The following is a 24,211-nucleotide window of genomic DNA, read 5'->3' as shown; positions in this document are numbered from 1 at the left end:
AGCCGATCCCATTAAGACTGAATTTTCCATCTCCACCCCTGTAGATCCAGGCAGGATCCTTCAATTTGCTTGGTTCATTTCTCGGGTTTTCCCTAGGCCTTGCTATTTCAGAGCTAGAGAACCTTTCTTTGTCTTAAAATTCTCAGGCCCTCTCCCCCAGTACACATGGTTCTGACTTACCGTGGCTTGATTTTCAAATTTTCAACTTTTAAGATGATGTGAAAGTGAGGCACATTCAGTAGAAGCCAGACTTTGAATTTTGAATTTGGCTCTTCTCTCAGGTCAGCAGTGTGTGGTGTGATAGTCCCTTGTGATGCTGGGCAGCCGCAGCTCCCAGGCAATCGCACCATCACGAGGGTAAACGGCTGGCACACTTCTAACCATTCTGGTTTTCACTTCCAGAACAGTATGTGGTAAATTATATGAGATATCAACACTTTATTACAAAATAAGACTTTGATTGAATTATTTTGCCCAACTGTGGGCTAATGTAAGTGTTCTGAGCACGTTTAAAGCTAGTCAAAGCTAGGATTGGTAGCTTATGTGTATTAAATGCATTTCAACCTAGGAGGTTTCCAATCTAGGCTGGGCCCATTGGAACATCACCCCATCATAAGTTGTGGAAGATATGTATGTATCCAGAAACGGGCACAGTCAAAAGTTGGAACAACATCAATATTGTAATAATAGAAATCTCAACTCCCCGCTAGAAATTGCCATCCCTGGAGCTAGTTCTCTGGGGTTACAGGAGAGGGGAGGCCTCTCATCTACTAGTTTTCACAGACGGGCGGGTGGCGGCACCACCTCTCAGCTCCACCTCCTACCCGAAGGTGGCCCCAAATCCCCTCTGAAAAGGTAGGGTTCAGATATCAGCATAACAACCTATGAGACATAGGGTGGGGTGGAGAAGGTTTGGGAGTCTTAGATCAAATGTCTTAAATAAGGCAGGACCAGGTGTCGCCAGTACAAAACAGCTGGGAAGGACGTACCATAGACTCCCATTTTGGATTAGACCAGCACCAGGCATGGAAGAAGACTGTCCACAGCATTTGGATTAGTCATGGCAGTGAAGAGGAGAAGACACACAGCACAGGCTGTGCCTGGCAGGGAGTCTGGAGTTTCTGGTTTCCCAGTTCCAGAAGGCGTGAGCCAGGGGAGGGGCCTCCTGGTAGGGGGAGGGCGGGAATCTGGGGCAGGGCCCCAGTCAGCTATGCAAGGCTGCGCAAGCAGAGGCAACACAGAACAGGAGGATCCCATCGCCCTCCTGGAGCTCGGGAGAGGAGATACTCCAGCTTTGATCGCCTACTTCTACACTCCTGCTCAAAGATCGTAACTTCCATTTGCTATTCTGAAGCATCTGCTTATCCTGTACCCCAAGGATGGAACCACAACTAGGAGTGAAAATTGGCTGCTTCTTTGCCCTGCTGATTCTCACCCTGGTCTGTGGCCTTATTCCCATCTGCTTCAAGTGGTTCCAGATTGATGCCGCCACAGGTACAGCCCTGCCGCTGCTGGCCCCATAACCTCAGGCTGACTATGGCCCTGTCACCTATCCTGATGCCTTGCTCCAAGGCTCTCACCATCCCCAAGCTGGGGAGATTGGGTGCCACATGCTTGCTCTTTTGTCACCTTTTCTATCTCATTGCCAACTGGATTGTAACTCCTCGTTTTCTTAGGTCGTCACCGCCGGGTCCTCAGCTTCCTGGGCTGCACCTCTGCTGGTGTTTTCCTGGGAGCAGGGCTCATGCACATGACTGCTGAAGCCCTGGAGGGAATTGACTCAGAGATCCAGAAGTTTAAGATGCAGGTGAGCAGCAGAAATGGTAAGCAGCAGGGCTGTGCGGCCAGAATGATGAGGGGGGAAGATGACAGAGCTGAGGACAAGTGTGGAAGGACAAGCAAGAGGACTCTTTCTGGCATGGTGAACACCAGTCATATTGGACTTTAGGGAAAGTGAGGGATCTGAAGGGGCAGGACAGGAAGCTGAGCTGCTCCCCACCTGATTTCTGCTTTTCTCTCCCTAGAACAGGACAGAAAGGGAGGGAAATGCTTCTGATGATGCTGATTCAGCTCAGGTAGGTATCTCCCACCAGTCCCTCCCTGGTGGGGGTGGAAAACCTGCCGGACCCTTTTGAGGGGAGTATGTGAGGAAACCAGGGATCCCCTCTGCTCCTCAGCTCAGACAGCACAGAGGAAAGGAGGAGCCCACCCAATCCATTTGGGTTTGTGGAACCCCAGAAAAAGCTCTGTTTTACTTTTTCATTCTTTCTCCATCCCTTTGACATGCCTCACATTCTTTTCCCAAATTACTAACCCTATTATTCTGGTGTCCCTTAGTCCCTCAGGGATTCTTCTTCTTGCTGTCTATACCTGCTCTTGGCTTCATCCCCTGCCCTTCTTTATGCCCAATATGCTGCATCAATCTGGAAGCATCTGAAGCAGATGGGAATAAGGCCACAGGCCAGAGGGAGAGCCAGCAGGGCAAAGAGTTGGCCAATTCTTACTAACTGGGCATAGTTCCACGTTTCCCATTCTCTTCAGTCTCCCACTCCCATGGCCACCCAGTGTCCTTGCTTCTCTTCCCTTCCTACCTCACAGCCCCTCTTTCTGTTCCTAGATGGAGTATCCCTATGGAGAGCTCATCATCTCCCTGGGCTTCTTCTTTGTCTTCTTTCTGGAGTCGCTGGCACTGCAGTGCTGTCCTGGGGCTGCTGGAGGAACGACAGTGCAGGAGGAGTGGGGTGGGACTCATGTCCTTGAACTCCACAGCCATGGACCCCCACCCTCACCCTCAAAGGGCCCCCTTCGGGCCCTCGTCCTCTTGCTCTCGCTTTCCTTTCACTCAGTGTTTGAAGGGCTAGCTGTGGGGCTGCAGCCAACAGTAGCAACCACCATTCAGCTCTGTCTTGCCGTCCTGGCTCACAAAGGGCTCGTAGTGTTTGGAGTTGGACTGCGGCTGGTGCGGATAGGCACTGGGTCACGATGGGCCATGTTGTCCATACTGTCATTAGCTCTCATGTCCCCCATGGGCCTAGTCCTGGGGCTGGCTGTGACACAAGGGGACTCTAAAGTGGGGCAGGGCTTAGCCCAGGCTGTGTTAGAAGGTGTGGCAGCCGGCACCTTTCTGTATGTCACCTTCCTGGAAATTCTGCCCCGGGAGCTAGCTGGCCCTGAGGCCCCTCTGGCCAAATGGGGCTGCGTAGCCGCTGGTTTTGCCTTCATGGCCTTTATTGCCTTGTGGGCCTGAGAGATTCCTGATTTTTCTGATGGACCCATCTAAAATGGCCTTCCTACCCTTGGGAGACACTTCCCAAATGGGTTTGGCCCTCCACTGAGACTAAGTGACATTCACTACACATCACCCTCGTGAACTGGACCACAGCTTTCTCCTACATGAGAATCCATTTCTCCAGGACTGAGAAGAGGACCTTTAGGTTGAGTGCCTCTAAATTGGAGAATTGATATGAAGATCATCACTCTAGATTGAACTCTTGTCCCATTTTTGCTACTGTGTATAATAAAATGTCCATTTTACCCTTCCCCTTCAGTCATGCTATACTTCATTTCTCCAGGTGGCCTAGGAGCTGCCTGGTACAGGAAGTGATGGAGTGGGGAATGGAAAGGCTGACTGTTGGATATTGTATTTTCTTCTGGAATCCAGGCCCCTAGTCATTCTGCCAGTTGCAGGCCATGCCCTCCACACATGGGAGCATTGCTGAAATTCCAGCAACCTACTCCTGCCTTGCCCACAGGTGTTGAGAAACTGAGCTAGAGTTCCCAGCATTTAGAGAGAAGAGGTGTAAAAACAGAAGCCACAGGATCTAGATTTCTTCCTATGCTAACCACACCCGCTCCACTCCCAATACCTATTATTGGCCAACCACAGTGTGTCCAGTAGACTCTTGAGATCAGGCTAAATAGAGCCTCCTTCCATCTGGTTCCTATTTTCACACTGAGCCCTGCGTGGCCTCAAGGATGCTGTGGCTCTTCTTTGAGCCTCTGTCTCCATCCAGCCTTGTGCTGAGGGATTAAGAAGCAGTGTGTTTGGAGAGGGAGAAAGGCGCCAGATAAATGCCGAGGGCGATTACCGGGCTTTGCCCAACTTAGTGGCTTTCCTGCTGCCTGCTCTACCTGCCACTCTGCCTCCAGCCCCTCCCCACTAGGCCATCTTTCAGTGTGAGGAACCCCTACAATGTGTTGCTTCTCTTAAAAACTATGAAGGACAAATACAAAGCTGATTATCTGGCTGTTGCCCAGTGCCCAGACCCATAAAATGGAGGAGTATCTCAGACTTCATGGAGAAGGAGGGGAGAGAACGTGCGCCCCATGAGCTCTGTCACTCTCCCCTGATACTCTCAGTGCAGAAGCCCAAGTCACCTTCACGTGGACAAAGTCTCCTGAGTGTCCTTGTCACAGTTGCCTCCTGTCCATCGATTGCCCTCCCCACAAACTAAGATACGCAAACCTCCTCACAAGCCCAGCCAACGCACCCAGGCATGAGTGAGAAGGCAAACTTGAGGCAAAACTAACTAAAAATATCTGATGCAGGAAACAAGTTCCCTGAAGCACCATCCCATTCTGTTTTCCCTTCAGCATGAAGTAATGGAATTCATTCTCCAGACAGTGCCTCACATGTAATAATCACAGTAGAGTCTCCACACGGAGCACCTGCTGTGTGCCAGGTGCTGTACTATCACCCTCTCAGACACTGTCTCGCCTTCGCGACCCCGCCTGGTAGATCTTATTCCCATCTCGAGTGGAGGGAAGCACATGCAGGAAAGGTAAATAACTAGATCGCATAGCTAGCTGGGCTTCCAACCCGTGTTTCTCTGATTTAAAGAAAAGCTCAAATATCCAGATTCTCTCCTCCCTTACCTTACCTTTACCTCCTGATCTTATGTGTCAGGGGCTCAGAAGAAGCGGGAGCACGTTGGAGAACTGAGGCAAGTTGCATAAAGGGAGACTGTAGGGAGGTGTGGGCAGGGTTTGGACACAGTTCAAACAGGACAGGTTTGGACAGACGGTGGCGCAATAGCCAAGGGCTGAGCAGCAACAATGCTGTGTCTGAGGCTGAGCCTGAACAATGCTGCTGCCCAGGCTGAAGAGGAGGGAGTGGGGAGCAGAAACTAGAGGGGGCCGTCCAGTAAGCCTTGCGGCCTTTGGTGGAGGGGTACACCCAGCCCGAAGGGACTTGACCAGGAGGAAGCCGGAGGATGACCCTCCTCTTCCTCTCTGTCATCTGCTGCCAGCATCTCCTCTTGGTCATGCTAACTGAAGCCAAAAGACAAAAATATCTGATGGTCCATGGAAGATAGGTCACCCTCGTGAGGCACATCAAGAAATCTGGACGGGCAGATCCCGCGTGCCATCCACTCTCCGCTGCCGTCCACCGCAGTGGTCTCCCCAGGACTTTGGGGGGGTGAATTGGAAGGGATACAATTATATGGACATTAGCTATTTCAGGGACAGAGGATTTGTAGGACTACAGAAAGGAGACTTGAGGAGAAGGACATCAGACTCTGGGGCTCTTCAGATGTTTCTGGGTCACCTATGCTATCAGCATCAGAGGGAAATGAGCAGAGGGTGGGAGATTTCAAGCACAGGTGAGTCATGCACTTTTTGCCTCCTCCCATCCCGGGAGCCCTTACATTCACCTTCAGCCACCTCTGCTTTCAGCCATCAGTGCTTTCTCTCCCTCCCATGAGCACTTCCTTTCCTCTCCCAACAACTTACCAACCCCAACAGGAACCATCTTCAGTTCGAACCATATCGTTGCAAGCGCGGGAATAAAGCTAGAGAATGGCTCCTTAGAACCTCAGGATCAGGGCGCCTGGGTGGCTCCGTTGGTTAAGCATCTGCCTTTGGCTCGGGTCATGATCTCAGGGTCCTGGGGCGGGGCTCCCTGCTCAGTGGGGAGCCTGCTTCTCCCTCTCCCTCTACCCCTCCCCGCTGCTCATGCTTTCCCTCTGTCTCTCTCTTTCAAATACATAAATAAAATTTTTAAAAATGAGGATCGAGTCAAAAAAGGAACAATCAGAGCATTTTCCAAAGCTCTGAATCTCTAGCTAGGAGTCTGAGAGGGCTATAAGGGAGCAGATGAATGTGACTTCAAGTGAGTCTGCAGTGAGAAGGATGGAATGAGAACGGGCATGAGAACCACGGACTGGAGGGGAAGCTGAAGTAGTTGGGCCAAGACAACTGGAAACCAGAGTCACGAGCGAACTTTTACTCATTCAGCCTTAAGAGATAGGTTATAACTGAAAACATTTACAATCATTAACGTTGAAAAAAATGAGGAAAGATGCCGGTTAGGAAAAAGGGTAAGAAAAGAAGCTAGTTGGAATAGTCACAAGAGAATTTATGTGGAACAGTTTTCAAGTCTCCTGAACCCCTGGGTCCTCTTCCCATCCCTTATTCTGCACCCCCACACATGTATATTTTACATATTTAAATAGAAAAAAAAAAACAGAAGAATGAGACCTCCAACTGCTCTCTCACCTAGAGCCAGCGTTCCATTCTTGCACCAATAAATGGTTCTCTGAAGTAACCCTTTGGAGCTCCCCTACCTTCCTTTGTATACAAGCCGAGGCTTGGGTTTTTGCCGTTGAGAAGAGTTGAGGCACAGCATCAAAGAGAATAGAGGTTAGTGAGTATCATGGGGCAGGATGGGAGGTCAGCCAAAGACCAGCACCTATGAACAAGAGGCATCCAGGAGCGAAACCACAGAACTCCAGGCTAACTTGTGAGACAGTTCGCCCACTTCACCCCCCTGAAGGACAGTTTTCCAGTGTCTTGCCTCGCTCGCAGGAAACAGTGCTCTGGGTCCTGACTTTGGGTGATAGAGTACAAAGAACAGTTGCCAGAATTGGAGTGGGTTGGTATGTGTGAGTGGGAATGCGCCAACTGGCCAGACACCCTCATATTCCCCGCCCCTGGACCTCAGGGAGGGGCCTGTGGCCACCAGCAAAGGTGAAACAAAACGGGTGTAGACAGGGGTGTAGACAGGTCCCAGTCTGCAGGGATGCTTAAAGAAGCCAGTTGTTGTTGATTTCCCTTTTATTTCAATTTCGTTACTATCTTTAGGTGTATTGAATGCCAAATATGGAATGCATTCTGCTTTTACTATATATAGTTATCCAATTTGGGAAAAATTGTAATGTGGGTGAGGAGAGAGGGTGCAAACAATCTAATTGCTCTGGCACTCTTTACTCTGACCACACCCCTGGCCTCTAGTCAGAACTGATTCTCACTTTCCTGTTAGTCCCCAAATCTCTCTAGAAAGGTGGTGTCTCCCACGGTAGCATTTCCCTTAAGTATGTAAAGGAGTGCCCTTAAAGGTTAATATCTATCCCTCCTGCTGCAGTTTCACTGTTTTGTATGTAACTTCAGAGAATCACTCTTTATTTTTTAAAAGATTTTATTTATTTATTTGACAGAGAGAGATCACAAGTAGGCAGAGAAGCAGACAGAGGGAAGCAGGCTCCCCACTGAGCAGAGAGGCGGACGCAGGGCTGGATCCCAGGACCCTGAGATCATGACCTGAGCCGAAGGCAGAGGCTTAACCCACTGAGCCACCCAGGCACCCCAGAATCACTCTTTAAAATCTCCTCATGAGTTCCAGAATTTTCACGCTGACCCCACCAGGGTCTCATCACCATATTCTTCTAGTTATATTCTCCTTCCCAGTGAACTCTGTCTTAGCTATCTTGAGCTTCTGTCCCTGAAGTCAGGAAAACACAGCCCTTGAGAATGGCAGTAGGAGAGAAACAGGAGTCCTAAGCCTGAAGCAGAGACAAAAAGTAGGGAGTTTGTGGTTCCGCTTCTATGAATTCTGCTCACCTCTCTCCTGAGCTCTGATCTTGAAAACAGGCAGGAGCCACGGACCACTCTCTTCCTATGTAGCTACTACATAGAATCACAAAGAACACTGAGAGATAGAAGGGAAGCAGGACCTGGAGAAAGTTAGGAAGAACCATGCCACCCACAGGAGGGCGCTGCACTCCCATGGGCTAGCCGGACTGTCTGGGACCAACACAGTAAGGAGGTCAATCAAGGACAGCAAACCCCCTCTGCCTTGCTCCCAGCAGAGAGCCTCTCTCCCTCTTCCTAACTCTTGGGTTTCTCGTGCTGACGCATCTATAGCAGAGAGACACACAGTCACCACCCATTTCACACACCAGCTCCCAGCAGATACACACACACTTTCATTTCCCCCCAATTCTGAAGATTACCTTGCTAAGAGTGTTTTCTGGCAAACATGCTGAGAAGACCTGCCTTCCTTTCCATAATGTAGAAAAACACCTTTGTTTGGTTTGTTGGTTTGTTTGTTTTAAGTAGGCTCCACACCCAACATGGGGCTCAAACTTGCAACCCTGAGATCAACAGTGGAAAGCTCTGTGGACTAAACCAGCCAAGTGCCCCTCACAACAGCACCTCTTGCTGGTCCAGGCTGTTGTTCATTGGAGTTCTCTGCCTTTTCCTCATATTTTGTTTAACTAGGAGCTGATTGGTCCAGTGATTCCAATTACGCTCTTTTCCTTAGGGTGGCATTTAAGCACTCCTTGCTGCCTGCCCTGCATGCGATCACCCAACACCCTTGCCATCAATAACTAGCTCTAGAACTCTGCGAGTCACTTAATACCCCTGCCCCCTTCTGATCCTGGCCTACTGCATTTAAAATAGACTCGGGCCTATGAGAGAGTGATGAAATGCTCAAGAGTCAATAACGTATTCCATGCCTCACTTCCATGTCGGTGTGTCAGCACCAGACATCAAGCCGCATTATAGTCCTCAGCTCAGTTTCATTGAGGAAAGCATGTCATTGTCTGTGGAGGTTCTATAAAGTAACCCAGCAAGTGACCTTGCAATATTCCATCCATGGTACTCTCACCAATAACAATATAAAGTACCTTCTTGTTTTTTACTTCTTGTGCCCCCAAGAGCCCAAGAATCAGCCTGCAACAGTTACAGTATCCAAAGTCCTCTCGGTGAGTATTGTGCAGACTTGTTGAAACACTTCTCAGAGAACCACAAACATAATCTAATCAACACTCCATGAATCCTTGGATTCATGGGGGAGGAGAACTCCTTAGAGGAAATCCTTCTTTGTCCTATTACTCTCCTGAAGGAGTCTTCAGACTGGGACCAACTATGAGCAAGCCAACCTCTCTAGTAACTGGGTGAGGCCTGGCCTACTCATTGCACTGAGCCACCTAAAATGGAATCTAGGTGCCCCCTAGGGAGGATCCTGCAGGAAGGTGATCACAAGATGTCCTTGGACACTTCGGTCAGCATTCCATACTTCCTTCTTAAGATCATGATGTTGGTGACATCTCTGACATCCTATGGCATTTCTCAAGGATCTATAACTAATAAGGAAGTCTTGTAAGACCTAAGTAGCTCCTCTCTTCCCAAAACTTGGAATTACTATCAATGTTAAGGGCAATACCAACCTATTGGACTAGGGGCCCTTGACTCTGTAGTCACATAGGGTCACAGGGAGCCAGGCCCTATCTGAGAAGAGAATGTGAGTTGGGCGGTAGGTGGGGGGGAAGGGGCATGATGCCGGCATACTCAGACAAAGAAGAATGGCACTCAGTTCCTCTACAGTTTATTGTTACAGCAGAAGTCGTGGGACACAGGAGGGCACCCTTCCACACATAACACAGTGTGAGCTGAGCCCCAAGATAGCCCTTCCCACCCCTATGCCAAGCCCCAAGCAGCCCTGCCCCAGCTTAGCTCCCTCCCCCTCCCACTCTAGACACACACTGTCTAGACAGCTACCAAAGTTAGTGCAGCCAATGGCCCCAGGCCCCTTCCTATTGCCCCAGCTCCAATCCTTCCCTCATACTTGTTCATTGCCCACCACTTCCCATTCCAACTTCCATTTCACACACCAGATGTTTCTATCTCATCCTAAGGACCACTAACCCACCAGCAAGCCTCCTCTGACACACATTCATTTAGGCCCATACTCTTCAGAGATCTGAAGGGTTAATGAAAAGCCGTAACAGCTTTGGTGAATAGAGTCCCAGCCCCAAGTCCCCTACTCTTGCAATGGGATAAGTAGGGAGAGTCTGATGGAGGCACCATGGGGCAACTACAACCACCTCTTACTCTGTATCTATGGACACCTAGATTAGGGAGAGGGGACACATGACCTCTCCACCTTAACATCAAAATGAGGGAGAGGGATAATTTCGGGGTCTGGGTCCCTAAGAGATATTAGGACATCTCTCCCAGGATCTGAGGGGAATCACAGGTTAGAGGTCAAGGTTAGGGTAGCAATCAAAGATCAAGATCATCTCCCCACATGATCTGCCCATCTTCCCTTACTCTGGCCCAGTGCCCTATGCACCTCCCAGGTTAGTGCTGGGGGAGGTGAAGGCTGGGTCGTACACCAGGGCAACAAAGGTCATTCAACAGGAGACCTCCATGGTATGCCCTGGGGGCCCTGAAGGGAGAGTCCCAGACTCGCTGCTCTGGGACAGGGTGCGAGAGCGGGACCGGTTGCCATCAATGGACGCTGCACTGGTCAGGGAGGCTGTGCGCGATCGTGACAGGCGAGTCATGCAGGATGAGGCCACTGTGGAGACAGAAGCATAAGCGGCAGGCACAGAGGAGGTGGGAAAGAGAGGCTGGCAACTCCGAGTGGGGTATTTGGGTGGGGATGAGAGTGACAAATGGCGATGCGGGGGATGGGGGGAGGGGATGGGGGGAGGAAGGGGTCCATGATTTGGCAGATGGTGGTAAGGTTCAGAACTAGCCTGAAATGGTTCCTCCCACTCAGTACCCATCCCTCTTCCTGTGCAGCAGGACAGGACTTGCTCTCACGATAGCCTCTGACCCCCATACTCACTGTAGCCCATGCCTTGCAGGAAGTACTTGAAGGCCTCGGTCAGCTTGCCTGGCTGTGGAAATAAGATGAGCAGAGGGGGACAGACAGTGAGATGAGGTTCGAAGCCAAGATGAAGCCCAAGACCATGGCGGGTTGGGGGGGGGGGGGGTGAGTGGCAAAGAGTATAGTTCAGTGCCGCTAACATCCCATCTCATAGAGGACAGCGGTACTCACCTGAGTCAGCTGGGGCTGACCTCCAGAGTCGGCCATCTGGTCAGGAGATGGAGACAGCCATACAGAAGAAGTGATACACACATAAATACAAGCAGCCATGCCAAGAGATAGGAAAGGTTCTCTCTTCTCTAGCTTCCCCACTCCAGGCCCCGAGGGTTTGTGGTCTTTATCCACCCTGCCTGCTCCTGTGCGGGATCTTGAAGGCCTAGAAGCTGAACCTAGAGAGGATCTATGGCTCCGGACAGGGGGTCAGGAGTCAGGCAGGGCCAGGAGTCAGGCAGCGCCTGGAGTAGGGTCACTGACCTTGAGAAACGAGGTCTGGGTGGGGTCCAGCTTTGAGTTACACTCCACCTAGTGTAAGCAGGAAGCTGAATGAATAGCGTTATACTCCCTGCGGCCTCTCCCATCCAAGGGACCCAGGGACCCGGATCCCAGTTCCTTCCCCATCAGCCCCATACCCATTTCGATCTTAGGCCCCACGGTCGCTCTCCCAGTTCCAAAGAGAGCTTGCCTCTTGGCAAGATACCCCTCTGACCACCAGCCAAGGACTCCAACCCCCCCTTGCCCGCCTCAAAATTCTCTACTGACCACTGCATCTTCATGGGGTGCTTGATCTCCTACCACCAGCATCACAGGGCACCTAGAGGCATAGTGTCAGGGGGAGAAGGTGAGCCCCCACTATTCCCTCCCCTGCCTCCCAGAAGAGCAGCTGGAAATTGTTCGGCTCCAAAGAGGAAACAGTCTTCTGAACCCCACTAACCCTTCCAAGACAACCCAAAAGGGTAAGACTAGAAGGTAGGATTTGCTTCCTAGGATAGGGTGGGAGGTGACGAGAAAATTCCCTGTTAAAACACTCTCCTTCTTCTAAAGAATGTAAGCATCTAGGGAAGATCCAGGGAGAGAGACAAAGCTTTACTCTTAAAGTCTTACTTGAAGGTGACAGCACCTCCACGCTCAAGGTTCAGGTCTCGGCGACTAGAAAGGGGTTCAAAGAAGAGCAGGAATTTTAGGCAGTTCCTTCCCTGAGGAAGCTGTCTTCCTTCCAAAAATTATAGTCAACTATTAATAACTGAAAGTGGGAACCAAAGGGGAAAGTGGCAGGCAGGCCTCAAATCCCTGCGGCCACTTGGAACCCAGGTCCCTGGCTAGAGGGCAGTGAAGACGGAGGAATCATCTCTCTTCTGGGAATCCAAAAACCCAAGGGAAGTAAACGAGAAAAAGGGGGACAGCTCCTTACAATTCATCCCATGGGGTCTGGCCCACAGCTGCCCCAGTTGCGCACCAAACCCTGCCCTCCCTGTGATTGCTCTGTGTGATTCCCCAATCTCCCTGTCCTCCTCCCACCCGGGACCCGTGACTGCTGCTTCTACCTTGCTCTCCTGTGCGCGCACACACGCACCACACACTCACTTGTTGTAGCTGTTCCAGTAAAGTTCAATGTTCTCCAGGTTGGGTGCGTGTGTAATGATATTTCTGTACTTTTGTATCAACTCAGAATTTCCAGAGAGCTCCTCCTGAAGGAAAGAAAAGGGAGAAATAGGGTTGAGAAGAGATGTTACCAGTTACGGGACGAGAAGAGGCAAGCCTTCTTTCCTCCCCAGATCCTGTCCCATCTAAAGAAGTCACCCCAAGCATTCAAGCCCCTGCCAGTCCCCTCCACTTATTCCACCTTCCACAACCACTTACCTGGCTGAAAAGATGTCCAAGGATCATCTCCGGAATGGAAGAGGTAAGACCTGTTAGCTATGAGGAAAGGGCAAGTGAGCAAGCTCAGGATACTGTGAGGAGAAGGGACCCAGGCTAAAAAGTCACACGTCTTTCCTGCTCCGCTCCCCTTCCCAAGAGGGCCCCCCAACCCTGGACCTCAACACAAAGGCCCCTCCAAACCTTGTGGGCTGCCCAATCCATCCAACCCTTGGCATTGGGATCAATGTTGATGAGGACAAGACCCTCGACCGTATCTGGGTGGGTAAGCTGAGAAGGAGCAGAAAGAAGGGAAATCAGAGACTGGGCAGGGCCTTATTCCCTTCCCACTGAGCTCCAGCCAGTTTTAGGCTCCCATGGGGCCTGCTCCCCACCCTTATACCCAAATCCTCCCCACAAACACACACTAGCAAACAATATTCTAATCAGTCTGCCACGGGCCTTACACCTGCCTTTCCCTTGTCTGGTTTGGTTTGGTTTGGTTTGAATTTCTTACAGCATATCGTGACAGGATATAGGCTCCAGCTCCAACACCAACTCCAATTATTGTGGAGAAACTGTGAAAGAGAAACGTATCTCTCACCGGCCCTGGTGTCCAAAACTTTGGCCCTTCAAACTCGTCACCTCCCTCCCAAGGCCACTTGCGCAAAGGACAGTATGCAATCTTCCCTGGAGGGGTGTGAAAAAAGGAAGGTGCCCAAGAGCTAACCACTGACACTGGTAGCCAGCGCAGGTCCCTGAAATCTACCTCAGCTGTCCCTTGGGGAGCTAGTATCTTGAAGAGTAACAGCCATCCACCAACCAACCAGACACTTCTCCTACAGAGTTCTGTGTCCATTTTTAATTCTCAGGAGCTAGTTCAACTTGTTCTGTTTTAGTTCCTGGTTCCTCGTGAGGAACCAGGAAGAAGGGAACTTGAAGCAAGATGGGGGGAAAAAAGACATAACTTCAGTGAACAATAGAGAGAACGGGGGAAAGAGAGCAAAAGGTGAACCCGAGCTGCCCAGAGCTCGGGCGCCCAGGAAAAGCTGAGCCAGCGCCAGAGCCCGGGGAATCGTCAGCACCCTGCTTGCGTACCACCACCGCTCTCCAGAGGCTCACCAGGCTCTCCCTTCCTTCTCCCACTCTCCCTCACACCCAGGGCTTCCAGGCACCAGGTGTGTGTCTGGAGGAGGGGAAGTGGGAGGAAAAGAGACAAGCCTATCTGGCTCCTTGGGCTTTGTCACCCCTCCTCTTCCTCTCCACCTTCCAGATCCAAGAAGCCCCTCCTCAGCCTGGGGCAGGGCCACGCAGAGCTGCTTCCTCCTCCTGCTTCTCTCCATCAGGACTACATTGCTGACTCAAGTCCATTTCCAAATCTATCCCTCTTCTTCTCAACGGTCAGGTGGAGGCACGGAGGAGGAAGGATCTATCTAGGCCAGAGACCACAACCTGCCCAGGAACCCTGGTGGACATAGGAGTTCTAAGGGCCCCCTTGTGCTGGGCAGAAAACTCTGTCTTTGAGGGGTTCCCAGGCCTCTCACTTTAAGTACTGCAGGATGCAAGGGATCATGTCCGCAAGCTGGTCCAGAGATGGGTACTGATATCTGGGGAAGAGAAGAACGTTAAGGAAAACACCAAGCTGCCCCCAGTGCCTGCACCTCAGGGTGCCCCACTCACCCTCTCCCAGAGTCTCCACTGTCCCGCCATTCCTCCTCCCCTGGTCCACTCTTGCCCACCCCTGCCCTGTGCCTCCAAGCCTCATGAGGAGGGAGGGAGCTAAGTCTCACCCCAAAGGGAACACAGGAGCCCCCTCTTCCATTCCAGGGGCATCCACATGAACCCGCACGAAGTTCTGAATGATTTCCTGCATATCCCCGAACTGAAACAGCGACTGGAAGCAAGATTTATCTAAACAGAATCCCCACCACCCCAATCGTAGAATCAGCCAGGGAAACGCATCCCCAAGTCAGAACCCACCCTTTTTTACGCCATACTCAGGCCAGGACAGAACTCCCCCTTGATATGCCACATGGCTCCCTTCCTGCCCGTGCTGACCCTTCCCCTCCCTTGGGGTTTTACCCTTCCCACCAGCCTTGTCCCAGAAAGGAGCGGGAGGGGAAGCTCAGGTCCTTACAGTTGAGTCCCACATCATGGTAGGTGAGTATCGCTGGGCGTTTGGGTTTGGGGGTCCCATAGACAGTAAAAGTGACAGAGCCATAAGGTGTCTCCACGGAGTGAGTCTGCAGAAAAACAGGTCACCATCAGGGAGGAGTTAGGCTGAGAGGAAAAAGAGGCAGGAGAAGGGTGCCCACAAAAGTCCCATAAAAGTCGGGGATTTGGGATGGGGAGGAGCAAAGAGAGAAGACAGGAACAAAGAATTAGAAATAGGATCAGCAAGAATTTGGTGCAGGTAAATGAAAGAGCAGAAAATGATTCTGAGGATGGAAAAGAATCATAAAGGCTGGGAAAGTACCAAGGAACTCTGAGGAGAAAGGAAAGAAAAGGAGAGATGGGGAAGGGAAAGGATTGGAATGGAAGGAAAGGGAGCAGAGAGAGGAGAAAGAGCCTGGTAGCAGCCCTCTCCTTACTGGGAAAAAGAAGAACCCCTCCTACCACCCTGGGACTGCCCCCAAGCTGTTACCTGTCCCTGGTCCAGGAGGATTCGGGCAGCTAACTCAGCCTCCTGGAGAGACACACATACATACATACATACACACACACACACACACACACACACACAGACACAGAGACACACAGCCACGTAGAGTCACAGACGGACAGACAAACATAGAAGAAAGGTTCGCGAAGAGACCAACCAAGACAAAAGACAAAAGAGATGACAAAAAGAGACATGGAGAGGATGAAAGTTAGTGTAGTGACAGGACAAAGGCCTGGACTCCCCTTGTGGTCTATGGGGGAGAGACATGGGTACAGGTGGAGAAAACAGGGCTGTGGGTTAGAATGAGATTATGGGTTTGGGAAGGCAGGAGGTGATGGGGATGCCTGCAGGTCTGGAATTTGGGCCTGGGAGTCAGGGGTCTCTAATAACCTTGGCCATCTCAGGCGTCTGCCCCGGCAACAGCGGCTTCTCCTCGGTGATCTGCACCTCCTGCAGCTCCGCCATGGTGCCCTGCAGGACGAGGAAACACCACGAGTGGGGAGGTGGCCTCCACACCCACCCATCTGAAGCACCTGGCTTCCTGTCCCAGGGCAATGCGGGGTGCAGAGGGCCCCAGAGCTGACCACCTCAGGACACACACAGAGACTTTCCTGCCCCCCAGCTCCATGTCCAGGCCGCTGGGAAGGAGGGCTGGTGGCAGAGGACTCAGGATACCACTTCTTTTCCGACTGGCCATCCCCACGGCTGGCCCTCAACACCCACACCTCAGAAACCCCCTCCCCTGGCCTGGATGGAAATACTAGGGTGGGGCAGGAGTGCAACTCTGGATTTCCAGGCTGTATTCAGGGGCCACCCCACACTCCCAGAGTTAGGGAGGGATGAAACTTGTGGCTCAGTGACTGGGTACTCCAAAGATACAGAGGGACGGAACAGTGAGAGTTCATAATTAACTGTGACCTTCAACTAAGCCTCAAGGTCAGCAGCTCAGAGGGAAAGGGGCTAAAAATGACCCAAGTATCATGACCAAGAAGGGGAGAGGGAAACAAAAAGAACAAGGGGCACCTGTGTCCAACTGACCCAATGCTTCCTTCCCCTCCTCCCAAGACTTTCTTAGCTTACATTCAACATTAGTGGGGTGGTGAGGAGCAGAACACCTGTGCAGATGGCAGTTAGGAGCCTGCAGCCTGGGGGTGGGGTCACTTACTGGGCGTGGGGTCACTTACTGGGCTCCTATTGGCTCGATGCAGTGGGGTTAGGGGTCAGGGTTCTCCTCCTGGCTCCAGGGTCTGAGAAAACAAGGCAATGAGGTGAATGACATGGGAGACAGATGCTGGGTCTTTTAGAGACAGAAAGCCTCAGCCAAGATCTAGACTACGTGGGTCACTAACCCTCCCTAATCTGTATGCCTGAGTCCAATGAACATGTCTTCTCTAGGCTTCAGCTAAATCAATACTGGCTGGAGGGGCCTGCGGGGCAAATGGAGAGCAGGTATCATCAGTCCAGGCTGGGGGAGGAGAGAAGGAAGTGCTGATGTGGAGGAAAGAGCGTGGCTTGTGTCGGAACCTCTGGATTCTAGTCCCGGCTTTGCTGCTAAGGGTGTGACCTTGGCCCACTCAGTTACTTCCCTTGGCTTCAATTTCCTATTTGCAAACTAGAAGTGGGGACTAGGGGAGCCTCAAGATTTTTGACAGCTCTCGAGTGAGATGAGGATAGCTGAGCATGACTGTTTCCCAGTTAAACATTTAAAAACAGCATTTAAAAAGCCCCGTTCCTTCGCGTCTCTCCTCCTCCCTGTCTCGGTGTGGGTCCCGCGAGCGGAGAAGGGGAGGGAGGGCGGCCCCACAGTCTCCTCCCAGCCTCCCCGACGACCCACAAGGGCCGAGCGCCAGCTGGGAAGGGATGAGTAGGACGGGTGAGATCGACCGGGCCCAGCACCCGGGACCTGTACCAACAAGTCCCAACGCTGTCCGTCCGCGTGGGGACCAACACCCCCGCGCGGCCGGCGAGGAGCACCCTGGACCCTGGACACAACCTCGCGCACGCCCCAAACACGCCCTGCCGCTCGCGGAGCCTCCGCCTTTGTGCGCCGCAGCCCAGCGCCCCCTCCTTGTGGGCCTGTGCCCGCCAGCGGTCAGCTCGGAGGGACTGGGATCCAACCGCCCACCGGCCCGGCAGGCGCCATCCAGGCCCAGCGGCCCCTCGCCCGCCCCTCCCCCTACCTGCTGCCGCCGCTGCCGCTTCCACCTTCACTTGCCTTTGACTCTCCAGCCCGCCCGGCTTGGGCTCCCCTCAGACCCGCCCTCGGCCCGCCCCAGCCCGCCCACGGGCCGACAGCTCCCTGCAGATCCGCCCCAGACCCCCAGTAAACACGCCCCCCCTTTTACCCCGCCCCAGGCTGTCTGCCGCTCAGGGAGGGGCTGTGCTGGGGGCCCCAGGGGTACTCCAAGGAAGGAAACTGCTGGGTGCCTCCACACTCAGCTCGCGCTCCCCACCAAATCCCCCCGCAACCGGGCGGTAGTGGGGTGTGCGGGGATCCCTGAGTCCTGCAGGGGATCCCCACGCCCGCCCTCAACACCGCCCCCACCCGTGACCTGGATCTGCCTATCGCACTGTGGTTCTTTACTTCGCCCCCAGACTCAGTAGTGGGGACGGGAAGTAGGGAGGCGAACCCACGGTGCTGGCACCCCATGATTCCGACTCGGCTTGCGGGTAAACACAAGCTAGGTTAAGGAAGGAGGAGGTGGGCGGGGATAGCCGCTGAGGAGGCGAGGGTCTCGCCGCCTGGGAGGCGCAGGTGTGCCAGCACCAAAAGAGCGGGGCAGGGGTGGGGGGCCGTCGGGGGCGCAGGAGTTTCAACTTCGGGGTGCCCAGGGTGTTGGTACCTCCTCTCTCTGCTGCGTCCCGACGCCTGCTCTCGGCTGCTCCCTGAGAAGTTGGAAAACAAGGCGGGGAGGGGGGGCGGGGAATGCGGGGGGCCGCTATAAATAGAGGGAGATCGCAGGAGGGGGGGAGAGGATGGCCAACGGGGACTCCCGGGTCAAGGCCCCAAGGGGGGGGCGGAGGAGGGGCCAGGGACCCCCAGGGGCTCTGACTCTAGGGTAAACAGGCGCGGGGGCGGAGTTAACTCTGCGGGGGTGGAGTGGGGGCTTGGGGAGGACGCTGTGTCCCGGGCTGGAACCCAAGAGACCCTGTGGCTTCGGCGCTAACCCCTCCTAGTCCGGCCCAGAGAAGGAGGGTGAGACCAGCTCGGCCCAGCTGAATCTCAGGGCCCAGGCAGTGGTTTCTCGGGGACTGCTGCGTGTCCCTCCAGGGCCTGGGGTGGGTTTGCCGTCCTAGCCTCCTCACTCACCCTGTCCTCCCCCAACAGTAGCTGCACCCTCCCTGTGGCCCTAGAGGAAGGCCACTTGGAATGGAATAGTTGGGGGGCGGGGGGGATTCCGTGGGGTTCCGAAGTTGTCTTAAGCACAAGGAAACCAGATTGAATTTCTCCCCACCTGCACCCTTCCAGCGCCCCCTCCCTGCCAGGGTCTCCACTCCATCTTCCTTCGGCCTGGTTACCATTTCGGGGGCTGGGCGGCAGGCCAGTTGGGAACAATGGCCAATGGAATTGGAGCTGCCAACCGCAACACCAGCACAGACTGCCCCCCCAAGACCCCCAAATTGCCCTCCCCCCTCCTGCCTGGGAACCACCCCCCACCACCACCCCCCTCCCCACCCACACCCCCTTCCCCTCCAAGGAACATCAATGCCCCTTTCATCCCCACTTGGCAAGGTCTATTGGAAAGAAGGAGGGGCCAAGAGGGAGGAGGTGACCCAGAGTAGGAGAACTGGTCAGGATCAAACCGGGCTTTCAACAAACTCACATCTAAAGGACCCCCGTACCTTCTCCCAGTTTGGAGCACGGAAGTTTTCCTCTGTTCCCTTCCCCCACTCTCTTCATAACTGTTTCCCTCAGAAACTGGCCCAGAAGCTGGGCACCCTGGCAGCTTGCCTAGTCCCCTCTCCCCTCTGGATGCCAGTTTAACACTCTCCTGGACAAGGAAAAACTTGCTGGCATTGGGATCATAGATAAAGCTGTGTAGGACAGGAGAGAGATCTCACCAGCCCTCCTGGAGCTGGGGAAGAAAGAATGCCCAGAGCAAGATCCTCCGCCTTCCCTGCCACGATCTCAGATGTGTCTAAAGTAGTCTTACTTGGAGTGGGGGAGGGAAGGACCTGGAGGTTCCAGCATCTAAATTCGTCTCTGGGTCAGGATGACTCAGGGGGAACCTGATAAGGGGCCTACGCAGGGGCGTGTGGCGGGTAGGAGGTGGGAAATTTCCACTGGGATCTGTTTGCTTCAGCCGCCTAGGGGTCTCAGACTCCCAGAGGCAAAAATGAGGCAGAAGCCCTAAGGTAGGGTTCTTCTCCACCAGGGCAGGTCCCAGGACAGCTCAGCTCTAAGTGGCCCAACCAGGGTAATCTCTCTCTAACTTCCCGCCCTTGGGCCAGAAGCAGCTTCAAACTATACCTTCAGTGAAGCGACAGTTTTAAGTACCTACTGTGCGCAAGCCAGTGTATGCATGCAATTCTGAGAATTGTGACAGGTAGTCATACATGATCTCTCTAGAAGTTTATGGTGGAGTAGGTGGGAGAAGTAATAAATATGGGAAATGTTAAGAAAAATGATGCTTATACAAGATTAATTGTTTAGGCAATAAATCCTACGGCAATCATTTCCCACCCTTCTCAAGTGGGAGATCAGAGATTTCCATTCCCACTTGATGGTTTTAGTATCCTCTGATGGAGACAAACCATGAATTCAGCAATACTTTCAAATGAGTTTGTAGAGAATTCTTTTTTTTAAAGATTTTTATTTTTAAGTCATCTCTACATCCAAAGTGAGACTCGAACTTAAACCCCAAGATCAAGAGTCACGTATTCTACTAACCAAGCCAGCTAGACACCCCAGTTTGTATAGAATTCTGATAACACCTATGTATATAGTAATATCTATGTGTGCAAAGCATATTATTTTTTCAGTTGATGATCAGTGTTCTGTGTACATATAGATTCCAGGGGTCCTTGCAATAATTCAGAAATCCTTTCCCCAGGAGACTACAGCCTACAGGCTAGGAACCATTATCTTGGTATAATTCAGAGGAGGAAAAGGGTTTTGTTCCCATGGTGTACCACCCCATGAGGAGTACAACCACAGTGTATTTGAGTGGGAGAGAGGAACATTGTATCCAGGAAGAAAGAGAGCATGAGGGAAAGTTTGAGGGCAGAAATACAGGAGTTACTTTGAAGAATTGAATATTAACTACTATGTGCAAGGTACTTCCTATATATTATCCTACAGTACTATTATTGTCCTCACAGTACAGGTGAGGAACTGAATGAGGCTCAGAGATTTCTGTAACAGAAGCTTTAGTCACTTGCCCAAGGTCAACCAACTAGTGCTGTAAATGACAAAACCAGAACTCAAATCCCCACCCAGATTTATTCCACTCCAAGGCTATGCTCTTGCCACTGAGGTAGCCTATCAAGCCATATGGTCCCAGATGAATAACACTGATGAGAGATGGGTGTTGTTTGGTAAAAGTGTGACCCTAGCATGAAAGTCCTTGAATGACAAGCACAGAGTCTTGGCACTGGAGATCCTTAGAGTGTTCTTGAGCAGGATTAATGGATAAAAAATAGTTTTGTGAAAATTAATCTGATGGGTGAGTGATAAAGATGAATTATGGAGGGTCATTCCATTTAGGAGAGAGATTCTCTTTTGTTCTTTCTTTCTTTTAAAGATTTATTTATTTTAGGGGCGGAGAGGAGCAGATGGAGAGAGAATATTCAGCAGACTCCCCACAGTGTGAGGGGCACAACGACAGGCAGGCTTAATCCCACAACCCTGAGATCAGGACCTGACCTGATATCAAGAGTTAATTAATTCAACTGACTCAGCCACCCAGATGCCCCTAGGAGAGAGATCCTTTAGAAGCCAGGGAAATCAACTAGATAGGAGATAACAAGAACTTGACTAAATGTGGGAGCCATAGGAATGGAAAGAGAGGGTTTGTTAGACAAGGAAGTGACATTCATGGAAATTGGTGACTGAATAGAAGGGAAGGGGAGGTAAGTCACCAACCCAGTTGCTCTGTTTTAGAATTCCTAAAGCTCATCCATCTACATGGCTTCTAGCTAGAGAACAGGTTGAAGAGAAATCCCTGACCTGCACAGAAACTTATCTGGAAGATTTTCGGAGTCTGAGACTCACCCTCACTCTGACTTCACTCACCTTGACTCACCCAGATCTGTCATACTCCAAGGCCTGTGCTCGTTCTATGTCAGGCCCAACACTGGAAGCCATTTAAAGTTCTTACTGAGGTTGGTCTGCCAAAGCCACTGGGATTCTCCATGTCAGTCACTATCTTGGGCTTGAGACTAAAAAGGAGGGCACTATTGGACTTATGCCAACCTGTTTTCATTAACCCCTTCCCTGGGCTCCTCTCAGCTCTTTGGGGCAGAGTATAAACCAATTTGACCAGGACCCAGAAGACTGGGTCAGGCTGGGCTGGAATGATGAGGGAGAGCTTGATCAACTGGAGAGATCAGAAGGTTGGCAGCTTGCTCAATGTAGCATGCAAAGTGGGGAAATGAAAAGACCCCTCTACCAAGACTAGGGCTGTCTCTGGGGTGATGTCACATAAACACTGCTGAGGTCATAGAAACTTCCCTCTCCTCCCCTGTCTATTTCCCCATTGCCACACAGTCTCTCCAGTCAGCCAGCTCCCACATACCTGCACACACATAAACAAAGGCTGGGAGGGGTCAGATACCATCCGGGTACTCTTAGGTGCACAAAAGTGGTAGGGAAGTGGGTGGTAGTGGTGATTATTCAGCACGTAGTATCCACACTAGTACCCCTAGTGCTGGAACAGTAGGTGGGATGTGAGTGAGGGGGACGAGGAAAGAGAGGGACAGGGAAGAGGGACTTTGTTCCTGTTACTGATCCTGATTTTATCTTAACCCCCATCCTTATTACTCCTCAGTCCTCTCATCCCCTCCTCCTTCACCCCCAAGTCTCCCCCCCCACTCTCCTCCCCCACCTCCAGTTGATCATGGCATCAGAAGCAGGGAGAACATTCCAGCGGTTTGCTGTCTTCGGAGAATCATCGAGCAGTGGCACTGAAATAAACAACAAAAACTTCTCTAAACTATGCAAGGACTGTGGCATCATGGATGGCAAGACAGTCACCTCCACTGATGTGGACATCGTATTCAGCAAAGTCAAGTAAGGGACCAGAATGGGAGGTAGGGGTGGTGAGTAGAACCAGCAAGGCAGTGGGACATGGAAGGGTCCATGGGATAGAACATATGTAATGGGTCTACTGAGCACCTACTAAGTCCTTGGCCCTGTCCTCAGTGTCCTGAGTGTCCTGTCCTCAGGACACTCAGTGTCAAGAGGCCAATTCGAGTAAGGGGAGGGTTGGACCTTGGAAGGTGATGAGTTCATGTTCCAGAGTTTCTGGGTTTCTGTCTGACTGACCAGGGCCAAGAATGCCCGAACCATCACATTTCAACAGTTCCAGGAGGCAATGAAGGAACTGGGCCAGAAACGATTCAAAGACAAGAAACCAGATGAAGCTCTGGAGAGCATTTTTAAACTCATGGAAGGCAAGGATCCAGCTACCACTGGTGTTACTGTGAGTGACATGCTTCATCCCTCACGCTTGACCCTATTTCCCTAGATCCCTGCTGCTCCTGCCTCCCAACCCACCTTCCAATGCCCCTCACCTCTACCATTAGTAATACTGTAGGGAGACAAGGCAGGAAGCCTCTGGTGCCCTGCTGGTATTGGAACAGACTTTAGAGATCATCCACTAGTTTCAGAGATGAGGAACTTGTGGCCCAGATAAGGGTCCACATCTATTTTAATAGTAAAATTTAGACTCATTCCCAAGTGTCCACGGATTTGGGGGAATGCTTAGTGCAGAGGACTTGCTACTTGATCCCGACTTGTAATCTCTGACCTCCTGCCTCTCACCCACCATCTGTTCCCTATTTGTCCCCTCTCTATTTTAAGTTCCCTCTACTCTGGGTTTCAAATAGGGCCCTCCCAATAGGAGGAACCTTGCATATTGGATCTGGGGTTGATGTCCTTTGGCTGCAGCCTGGTCACAATAACTCCCTTGAAAATAGAAAAATCCACACACACCCACATGGGTTCCCATACACCGAACTCCTCCACTCTCATGAGTGGATGGCTCTTGTCACAGTTCTCACCCCTGGCTGCATCTGGGCCCTAGAGAAAGCAGCCCTATCCCAAAGGTAGAACAGAGTGAAGAGTACTAGCAGAATCAGAGGCCATCTTTAGAGAAGGGGTGTGACATCAAAGGGGAAGAGAGAGATCAGACCCGTCCTCCTCTGGCTTGCAGAAAGCAACGACAGTGGGTGGGGTGAGCCGGCTGACGGACACCAGCAAATACACGGGCACCCACAAGGAGCGCTTTGACGAGAGTGGCAAGGGCAAAGGCATCGCAGGACGGGAAGAGAAAACTGACAACTCAGGCTATGTGAGTGGCTACAAGGGTGCTGGCACCTATGACAAGAAGAGCAGCAAATAAGAAGTAGCCTCAACAACTAGGGTCAATCAGTCCTCAACCCAGCATCTTAAACACCAGGGACCCTAGGGAACAATAAACATCCGTGTGTGCAGCAGCCAATGAGTTTTGTCTTCCATCAGGATGAGGGATAGATGGGCCTATCAATGCAGAAAGAAGAGAGAGCCCAAGAAGTCAGGGTTTCCAGTTCTGTACCTTTTCTCTACTTAGCCTCATGCCTCCCAGCCAGAGGTT

General features: G+C 51.9%; 3 protein-coding genes across 9 annotated transcripts; 2 read left to right on the top strand and 1 right to left on the bottom strand.

Moving 5' to 3' along the window:
- Positions 1-1,228: 1,228 nt before the first annotated feature.
- On the top strand, positions 1,229-3,546 carry SLC39A2 (solute carrier family 39 member 2). The gene is made up of 4 exons (XM_080808484.1): positions 1,229-1,494; positions 1,677-1,807; positions 2,025-2,075; positions 2,618-3,546. Exons 1-4 carry the CDS (start codon positions 1,380-1,382, stop codon positions 3,245-3,247), a joined length of 927 nt encoding a protein of 308 aa, XP_080664610.1. The 5' UTR covers positions 1,229-1,379; the 3' UTR covers positions 3,248-3,546.
- A 6,048-nt stretch (positions 3,547-9,594) lies between these two features.
- On the bottom strand, positions 9,595-18,335 carry NDRG2 (NDRG family member 2; the record flags this gene model as incomplete). Of its 6 annotated transcripts, XR_013967157.1 has the most annotated exons (18): positions 9,595-9,702; positions 9,851-10,585; positions 10,859-10,910; positions 11,072-11,107; positions 11,375-11,422; positions 11,660-11,711; positions 12,002-12,046; positions 12,482-12,585; positions 12,758-12,814; positions 12,959-13,045; positions 13,272-13,332; positions 14,299-14,361; positions 14,545-14,665; positions 14,892-14,997; positions 15,399-15,440; positions 15,807-15,887; positions 16,601-16,663; positions 18,260-18,335. XR_013967157.1 is itself a non-coding variant. In XM_080808999.1 (17 exons), 15 exons carry the CDS (start codon positions 15,879-15,881, stop codon positions 10,419-10,421), a joined length of 1,116 nt encoding a protein of 371 aa, XP_080665125.1. In that variant the 3' UTR covers positions 9,595-10,418. The 6 variants fall into 6 exon arrangements, 5 of the variants coding, with proteins under 5 accessions (XP_080665125.1, XP_080665126.1, XP_080665127.1 ...); XM_080808999.1 differs by having other exon boundaries at positions 9,595-10,585; XM_080809000.1 differs by lacking the exon at positions 18,260-18,335 and adding an exon at positions 17,597-17,674 and having other exon boundaries at positions 9,595-10,585.
- TPPP2 (tubulin polymerization promoting protein family member 2) lies at positions 17,817-24,073 on the top strand. 2 transcript variants are annotated; one of them, XM_080809004.1, is made up of 5 exons: positions 17,817-18,086; positions 21,555-21,740; positions 22,406-22,647; positions 22,906-23,059; positions 23,792-24,073. In XM_080809004.1, the coding sequence occupies exons 3-5, from the start codon at positions 22,475-22,477 to the stop codon at positions 23,978-23,980; spliced, it is 516 nt and encodes a 171-aa protein (XP_080665130.1). In that variant the 5' UTR covers positions 17,817-18,086; positions 21,555-21,740; positions 22,406-22,474; the 3' UTR covers positions 23,981-24,073. The 2 variants fall into 2 exon arrangements, with proteins under 2 accessions (XP_080665130.1, XP_080665131.1); XM_080809005.1 differs by having other exon boundaries at positions 21,520-21,740.
- The last annotated feature ends 138 nt before the right edge of the window (positions 24,074-24,211 follow it).

This window comes from Martes martes (assembly GCF_963455335.1).
Source record: "Martes martes genome assembly, chromosome: 7".
NCBI lineage: Eukaryota > Metazoa > Chordata > Mammalia > Carnivora > Mustelidae > Martes > Martes martes.
The sequence above is the reverse complement of the archived record's forward strand: the minus strand, read 5'-3'. Positions and strand labels throughout refer to the sequence as shown.